Genomic DNA, 9,120 nt, shown 5'->3' with positions numbered 1-9,120 from the left:
GCCTGCGCGGTTCTGGGAAGCGGGGGTGGGAGGGAAGGGGCTCGCTGGCCGAGAAAAGGGACGGAGGGGGCTGAGGCAGCTTTTGTGGCCGTGGAGCACTGTGGTTTGCTCTCCCTGAGGAGCTTCGTCCCAGCGGCCAGGCGGCTGTGTACGCGCACACGTTGTTGGGGGCAAGGGGAGCGGCAGGGTCTCCTCAGAGACGGCGCCGCCCCCTCATCTTCCTCCGTTCTGGTTGGTTTTGTACAGTCTCTCGGTGTCGAGGGCACCGTGCTTTTGGAGCCTGATTCCAGGTCACTGAGATCGGTTAAAAAAAAAAATAAAATACAGATGTCCCTTGAGGTGTTAAAGCTTTGGGTTTGAATGGTAACCTGTCGTAGCGAAAGCATGGTTGTCAACTGGTTGTCTGGAAAAAGGCGGCACAGCAAGTAAGGGTGCTGCAAGTGGGTAAGCTGCAAATCATGCAGTGCCTTTCACATCTTTGTGGAAGTGGCTGTGCCTGGCAGAGAAAAAAGGGAAAGTCCTCATTCAGCCACTTGTCTCAGCTGTGTCCCTTCGCCTCTTGCCCAGAGACAAGGTTGCTGCTCTGCTGAGAAAGACTGTGCTGAGGAGCGCGGTGAGGCTGCTGGGGTGCAGCTCACTGCACCCTGGCTCTGCATGCCATAAATCACAGAATCAGAATAGTTTTGAGTTGGAAGGGACCTTTAAAGGTCATCTAGTCCAACCCCCCTGCAAGGAGCAGGGACATCTCCAACTAGGTCAGGTTGCTTAGAGCCTTGAATGTTTCCAGGGATGGGGCATCCACCACCTCTCTGGGCGACCTGTTCCAGTGTTCCACCACTCTCATTGTAAAAAATTTCTTTCTGAATTTTTTCATGAAAATGCTGAGGGTTAGAGAAGCTGCTTGCTTAGGATTTAATTTATATGTAAAGGAAAACTACGGTGCACTTAAAAAGACAAGTAGTGATTAAATTAGCACTAGGTTGGTGGATACGGTAGAGGAGGTGCCTCCTGAGGACTGGGTTTGTGTAGGGGTTGCCATAGCAGCTGTTAGCAGCTCCAAGTGCCCAGGCAGACCGCGGGCTTAAAAATCTGCGTGAGATTAAGCAAGTGCCTCAATCGACACTCTGTGCTTGGTGCTTTGCAGTGGGACGTGCAGCTGTCGTGTAAGAAGGAGCTTAACCTGTCCCTCGATGTGTGAGTTCCCACCTGCAGCTTGCTTAGTCTGAGCAGACAGAAATTACAGTTAAGCAAGTAGAAATAAAGTTTTGTTAATAGGCAGCCTTAAAGAAGCTTTGATCATTTTGTAAACTGCCTAGATCTTCTCATTTTAAATTGGCAACCAAAAGTAGAGATTTTTTTTTTCTTTATTTTCCTTGCTAGTCTGTCAGATTGGTGCTATAGCAGGGATAAAAATACTGAAGGCGTGGTTGTGGTTGCTTATTACAATGTTACATTGTCTCGTCATTTTATGTATTGCTGATTTAGGTTGATTTTTGTGTGGTGGTGGAGATGGAGGAGAATGTGGCAGGTGAGACTGAATTAGGGGGAAGAGTCGAGCCTTGTTCCTCTCCTGGTCATGCTGTACAGCAGGAATCAGAACAACTTAGAGGAACTCAACTTTCTTCCAAACCCGACATTGATCTCTGTCCACCTCTCATTGCTATAAAGAAAGGTAAGGAAGAAAATAATGATAAATACTTGTAAGTACTTCATGTTGGCTTTGTATGGAAAAAAAAATCCAGGAACAGAATGAGAAACTAGTTATTAGAGTGTGTGAGTTTATAAGAGGTACTTATGTATAGTGAATGGGTATGTGCTATTCTGAATGTGCCAGTGTAGGGACTGCAATGTGCTATTTTCAGCTTTATAAATAAATACATACATATAAATAAACAAATGCATATATGGCAGTTTTAGATATATGTATTTGCAGGGTTAAGCGCAGTGCAACTCTGATCACTTAGCAGGTTTCCTAATGTTGAATCATAGTAACGTGATGAGAACAGTATTTTGGGAATGAAAATGAATAGTACTCTGTAGTATGCCATATAGTATGTTATCTCTTTTCTGGAATATGTCAACAGTGATAACAGATTGAGTAATTAGTTCAAAGATTATTCAGCATGGCCTTGTGGAAGAGGATCAGGTCAGGGAATACTTAAGTGCACTGGGTATACATAAGTCCATGGGCCCTGATGGGATGCACCCACAAGTGTTAAGGGAGCTGGCTGATGTCCTTGCGAGGCCACGCTCAGTAATCTCTGAATGTTCATAGCAATTGGGAGAGGTGCTTGAGGCTTGGAGGAAAACAAATGTCACTCCTGTCTCCAAGAAGGGCAAGAAGGAGGACCCAGGGACATACAGGCTGATCAGCCTCACTTCAGTCCCTGGGAAGGTGATGGAGCAGCTAGTCCTGGATGCCATTTCGAGGCACATGAAGGATAAGAAGGTGATTGGGAGTAGTCAACATGGATTCACCAAGGGGAAGACTAACCCTCATTGCCTTTTGTAATGAAATCACTGTCTTGGTACAAGTGAGGGGAGTGTGGTGGATATGGTCTACCTTTTCTATGGTAAGGCTTTTGACACTGTCTCCTGTTTGGAATTTTTTATGTGCCCCTTGAGATTAATTGAACACACAGTTGTTCTGAAATATGAAAAAATATTAATGAACAATGCATTGGACACAGTCTTACCTCTGTAAGCAGTTCTACAGGGAGTCTGCAAAGATGCTTCATGAGCCAATTCCTTATGTACACTCGCACCAGCACCAATCTGATATCAGCAGCTGGGGCACCTCAGCCCAGCTTTGAGTCCATCCCCCAGCACCAGCTCTACTGCTCAAAGGTGGACTCTGGGCACTCCCAGGATGGCTACAGGACAATGCTTCTGACTGTTTCTTCTCTCCTCACCAAGGGAAACCACACTCCCTTACTGGGAGTTGTTCAGTCTCTGGCATGCTTGCTTCCAGCCAGCTTAACCCTTTCTACAGCTGGGCCTTCTTGGTCTCCATGCCAGATCATTCCTTAGTCCCAAATTGCCGCTGCTGAGCAGTTACAATTTTAATTTCCCCTTCGCTCCTGTAAGATCCTCATAAAGAAGCTAATGAAATGTGGGCTGGATGAGCCAACAGTAAGATAGGTTGAAAACTAGTTGAATAGACAGACCCAGAGGGTGGTGATTAGTGACACAAAGTCCAGTTGGAGGCCAGTAGCTATTGGTGTATCCCGGGGTCAATACTGGGTCCAGTCCTGTTCAACATCTTCATTAATGATCTGGAGGATGAGGCAGAGTGTACCCTTACCAAGACTGCTGATGACAGAAAACTAGGAGGGATGGCTGATACACCAGGGGGTTGTGTTGCCATCCAGAGGGACCTTGAGAGGCTGGGGAGTTGGGCTGACAGGAACTTCATGCAGTTCAACAAGGGGAAGAGCAAAGTCCTGCACCTGGGGAGAAACAACCCCATGCACCTGTACATGCTGGGGGCCAACCAGCTGGAAAGCAGCTTGTTAGGAAAGGACCATGTTGAACATGAGCCAGCAGTGAGCCCTTGTGGCAAAGAAGGACAATGACACCATGGGCTGGATGAGGAGTGTTGCCAGCAGGTCAAAGGAGATGATCCATCCTCTCCATTCAGCACTGGTGAGGCCACACCTAGACTACTATGTCCAGTTCTAGGCTCCCAAGTACAAGAGACATGGATCTATTGGAGTGAGTCCAGTGAAGGGCTACAAACATGATGAATGCACTGGAGATTTTCTCCTATAAGGAAAGGCAGAGAGAGCTGGGACTGTCCAGGCTGGAGGAGTATCAGGGGCATCTCATCAGCATATATAAATACCTGAAGGGAGCGTTTAAAGATGGAGCCAGGCTCTTTTCAGTAGTGTCCAGTGACAGGACCAGAGGCAATTGGGCACAAACTGAAACAGCAGATACTATCTGAACATCAGGAAGACCCTTTCAACTGTTAGAGTGATCAGGTACTGGCCCAGAGAGGTTGTAGAGTCTCCCACTTTGGAGATGCTCAGAAGCTCTCTGTCGTGGTCCTGGGCAACCAGCTCTACGTGGCCCTGCTTGAGTGGGGAGGGGCTGGACCAGATGACCTTCAGAGGTGCCTTCCAACCTCAACCATTCTATAGCTCTGTGAATAATACATTTTAATCAGAGGAGACTTCATTGGAAAAGAGACACAATCTGTAAGGAAATTTATAAGGAAATCACTGCTATTAGAATATTAATTTTAGTCACAATCTCATCATTTATTTAGAGTAGATTAAACAGTAGTTCCTGAAAGTTTAGTGAGCTGCTCATTAGCACTGCTGCGTGCTCCACTGAGGATCCAATTTGCTGCCAAGGGTGGGACCTAAATATCATCTTCTGAGAAATAAAATGATTGCTTTTGCTTGAACTAAAAGCAAGCTGTAGCAATTACAAACAGTGCTGTTCAGTGCTTTCAAATAATTATTTTAAAAGCTAACTAAAATAGTATTTCAGTTGAGAGGTAAAGCAATATTTAGGAATGCTTTGTAATTAAAAACAATTTGAAAAAGAGAAATGGTGGCTGGTTGGAGACAAGTTATTGTACTTAGTATCAGAAAAACATAAATAATCTTATTTGTTACTTAAATTAGTTAAAAATATACAAATCTTAATTTCTAGGAAAAACAAAGACATATGATAAATTTCATTAAATAATTTGAAGGGCATCAGAAGTTCATAAGGAGGATTAAACAATCAACAGAAAATAGTTGCATACTCTAATGATTTATGTCCTGTTTTTATTGTAAATATTAGCAATCTTTATTCTTCAGATATTCCACATGCTCAAGTTGTCTTCCAAGTCTCTGCAAGCAGCAAGTTTGTCAGAGACGTGTGAGGCTTACAATCAGCATTTAGAAAAAGAAGTAACAGAAGAGGAATAACTGTGTGACAATAGAAAATGTGAAAAGTGACAATATTTCAGAGTCTCTATTTTTTTTCAGAACTGATTTCTTCAAGCTAGTACCTTGAATTGCTTTTTCTTACCTCCACTGCTATCAGTAGGGATTCTTTGCAATTGAACTTGAGATAAAAGCCATTATAAGATGTGTTTTCTTCCTAACAGCTTCTAGCTGTTTCTGCTGAGGCACAGGTTTTTTAATGTTCCTTTCATGTTTCATTTTCTCCAACCTGATAAGAGGTTAGCTAGCAGATACTGAACCACAATGTAGTGACATCATTGTAGGTCTTGTAAGTGCATTTGTTGTGCATATACCTGAATAATTAGAACTTCTTACTTCTTTTAACTAGATACAGAAAGTAAGCATCGTAGATGTGGAGGGGACCTGAAGACAAAGAGCGCTGAGCTAGGATCTGCTGTCACAGGATCACCTTTGACTGCTGTTCCTCTGGCAAGTGTTTTCATGCTAAAATAAAATAGGTAGCGACTCCTCTACCTTTTGTCTGTTAAATTTTCTTCTGTACAGATTATTTTTTAAGTCTTCATTGATAGAGTTTGGCCTTATTACTGCAGGGTTCCGAGTTCCTTTAATATCTGTTAATTACAAGGAAAAAGAACAATGATCCACTCAAAAGTTTATACAATGTTAGGCCATTTGCTTTCTGTGCTCACAATGTGTGTTGCTGGGATTTTGGTTTTGTGGTTGGTTTTTTTTTTTTTTTTAATCATCCACTGGTTAATCTCCTTTCTTTGATGAGTTGAGAATTAATATTGGTTAAGAATACTTGAATAAAGTCATACTGCATCAGGGAAGGCGTATGCGAAACAAGAGATCCAACTGTTGGCATGGAAGTCAGAGATGATAAAAAACTGGCACAGATGAGTTGGGACCTGCATGGGAGAAGAATTGACTGATTTTACAGTCAGTTTGTTTTATTTATTTCCATAGGTAATCACTTGTTACTCTGTATTAAGTTAAGTAGTATGAATCCCTGGCAGTACAGAGATAGATCTGATCTCAAATATGGAATATGGATATATTTGAAGTTTGGAAGCTGGATTAGCAAAGCTGAGATTTTAATTAGAGCCTTTATAGTGCTAAATTTGTATTGTCACCTTAGCCTGGATCCACGTCTGATTCTGAGGTCCTGATCTGAAGCTTCCATTGTAGCAGCTTTATAGTGAGAATTAATTAGTAATAACTAACAAATTAGTTATTACTAATCTTCTCCCTTTGCGTTCCGTATATGTAATTTTTTATGTTCCTACTTGAAGTAATTTATGAAACCAGCTTAAAGATCAGCAATATAAAATACAATGCTTAAGTCAGGAAAAATAATCTCTATAACAAACTTTTATTTTTTAGACAACTGTTAAGAAAAGTATAGTACTTTCCAGTGAAACTAGAAAAGAACTAGCCAAGCAAGCCAAAGTTACCAAAGAGGAGAGAAGAGCTCAGATAGATGAAAGACACAAGTATTTGATATCAAGATTAGCAGATGGGATAGGCTTAAGTGAGCAGCAAGTGAAGGAGGCCATTATTTCTGATGACAAGGTAAATATTAATTATTATTATTATTAAATATATTTCCAAAATTTTCAGTCTTTTGCAATGACATCCTAATTAACTACTTGTAATTTTGTTTTTAGTTTCAACTTATAGAACAATTATTTGCCCCTAGTGGACTTAAAAAACTGCTCTTCTTTTACCAAGATGTATTGCAGGTATGAATCTGTTATTATTTCTGCAAAAGCAAAGTTGCTTTTTTAGAAAAAATCACGACTGTTGCAAAAATCAGAAAATCTTAAGAGACATTTTTTTGCTATGCATGCTGATGTGGAAAGAACTTGGATCTCATTGTTTAGAGATCCAAGCTGAGATCTCATCTTAGCTGACATAGAAACAGGAAAATGCCCTGTGGCATGGTTTGATACTCTTCTTGTTTTCACAAAAGAAAACTTAATAACGACCAAGTAAAGTAATAACCCAGACTTCAAAAAAGATAAAGATCATTGAGGCAAAGTGTTCACAGTATTCAGAGTTTAAAAAGACTAGATTAGCTAACCTAGGTGTTACAGGAATGGGGAACTATCTGTATAAGAACAGTCTTCTAATTTTAGTTTGCTTTACACCAACTCTATTATGGACAAAGCACTGGTTCAAGACAATGAAAAATTATGCAGTTTCTTTCTAAGTTATGGTGGCTTCATGTTCAGGTCTGTCCTGTTCTGCAGAAAATAATCTCAAGCTTGGAAAGCTATAACTAGAAATAAGATAGTTGTGGTCCCAAAGATAGATTTCTCTCCCTTTCAGTTTTGCGAAGGAGAAGCCTCTTTGTGAAAAGCCAAATAATTTGTTCAGCTTCCACTCAGTGTGTGGTATCAGAAGGTGCCAAGCAACCTTGAAATTGCCTGACATGACAGTTGTGGGCTTCCTGAACTGCAGAAGTCCTTCCTCAGTCCTTTCGGGTTATGCCATTGAGGAGTCATGTTAGGGTGAGCTACCTCACCATCTGGTGGTATTTTAGGCTTGTTGGGGAGAAAAAACTGATTGATAATGCCTGATTATGAGTTAAGTGCAAGAATGAATTACAGATTCATTATAACCTATGTAAGTTAAAGAAACTTTTGAGTGTTACTGGAATCGCTTAGAGATTTTGCAAAGCACAGAATCAGCTTAGCTGTCAAAACAGTTTAATCAGTTTTTTTTTTCTTTCACTGGGACTGTGCATGCACATTTCTGGGATGAACGTGTTGTTCTCTGACTTAAAACAAGATGAAATTAAAAATCTTGAAAGTGTTTTCCTTAACTTACAAGGCAGAAATAAATGCTCAGCTTGGGTTAAGTGAAATGTTTCATTTCTGAATTTACTTTTGTTTTATTTTGGTCTTTTTAACCATTAAAATAAACATCTATGAAAATTTTCTTGCTAAAGCAGCATAGCATAAAAATAAATGTTTCTGATGGAAAGTATGAATGCCACCTCTAGCATCTTCCCCCCGATTCTGATGAAGCAAGAGATCTCATTACATTGACTGTTCTGTCAACATTTTGATTTTAAACATATTGAGAGAATTGAAGATTACTCAGGAGGCAGTACCACACATTCTTACTCTGTTCTTATCCATTTTTGGCCATTCTTGGAGACAAAATACTGGCCTGGGCAGACCGTTGGCCTGACCTAGTAGGCATTGTCTTACCAAGATTTGTCAAAGATCCTTTCTTCAGTGCTACTCATCTCTTTTTTTTTCACCAGCTTCAATGCATGATGTTTCCCTTGAGGCTGTGTATAGGGGTTAGAAGATGCTAATTTGGTGTGGAAGTGGGGTATCATACGTCACAGATTTAGTCTAGCAGGAGCTGAATATTTGACTTTTTAGGAAGAGGTCTCTCCTCAAACTTGAAAGAGGAATATACCTGCAGGCTTCTTCCACATTATTTTCTGTTACATTCTTCCGAGTTTCAACAGATTATTTTCCAAAGTGTGTGACAGAAAATTAGAGGGAAGAAGGTCTTTATTAGGCTTAAACTTTTTTGTTGCTTCAAAGAGAAAAGGTTGTAGATACATCTCAGTGGAGAGGGACCAGTGGCAGTAAGGCTTCTCAGAGAGAAAGTTTTCCAGAGTGATGTATGGGCGGAAAACAAAATTTCTTTGCATTGGCAGGATCTAGCTGACAGCATTCCTTGCGAGTCTCGCTCACAATTACATTATGACTTTGCAGAGCAGGCACATGACTCTTTCTGTAAGATGTCCGGTTTATTTCCATGGAAGAAGTTGCTCTAGGAAACACTTCAGATTTCATTTCATTATACTTTCTGAGATTTTTTTCCCCTTTTTCTTTGAGTGTTTTCTGAAAGAAGAGGGATATGAAACTGTTTACTGGGGATTGTGAGATTCATGCAAAGCTTATTCTCCAGATAAAAACAACCTCATAATTTCTATCTGGCAATTACTAACTGATTCAGAATGAGCTTAGTTGTAATTAACATATTCAAATAGGATGAGCTATTTGTATGACAATAGTTTCTGTTTTACTAACCTCTTATGTATAATTTAATTACTAGCCAAAGTCAAATGCATCGTTGAGGTCAGATGTGTCAACAAACAGTTTGCTTCAGAAGAAGTTATTTATTACCATGGGTTCTACTGAGGTATGGTTGAAAAATTCATTAGATT

At 40.6% G+C, this 9,120-nt stretch overlaps 1 protein-coding gene across 1 annotated transcript in view; it reads left to right on the top strand.

Annotated features, from left to right (window-relative positions):
- The first annotated feature begins 1,509 nt into the window (after nucleotides 1-1,509).
- Nucleotides 1,510-9,120, top strand: part of LOC104487108 (dynein axonemal heavy chain 5) — a 175,453-nt gene continuing 167,842 nt past the window's right edge. The window contains exons 1-5 of the mRNA XM_086742108.1: nucleotides 1,510-1,672; nucleotides 5,293-5,393; nucleotides 6,309-6,497; nucleotides 6,593-6,667; nucleotides 9,009-9,095. Coding sequence (XP_086598234.1) covers nucleotides 1,510-1,672; nucleotides 5,293-5,393; nucleotides 6,309-6,497; nucleotides 6,593-6,667; nucleotides 9,009-9,095 — 615 coding nt within the window. The remainder of the gene's footprint in view (nucleotides 1,673-5,292; nucleotides 5,394-6,308; nucleotides 6,498-6,592; nucleotides 6,668-9,008; nucleotides 9,096-9,120) is intronic.

The sequence above is a fragment of the Chlamydotis macqueenii genome, chromosome 2 (assembly GCF_036417535.1).
Source record: "Chlamydotis macqueenii isolate bChlMac1 chromosome 2, bChlMac1.mat, whole genome shotgun sequence".
Taxonomy (NCBI): domain Eukaryota; kingdom Metazoa; phylum Chordata; class Aves; order Otidiformes; family Otididae; genus Chlamydotis; species Chlamydotis macqueenii.
This window is presented reverse-complemented; position numbering and strand designations above follow the sequence as displayed.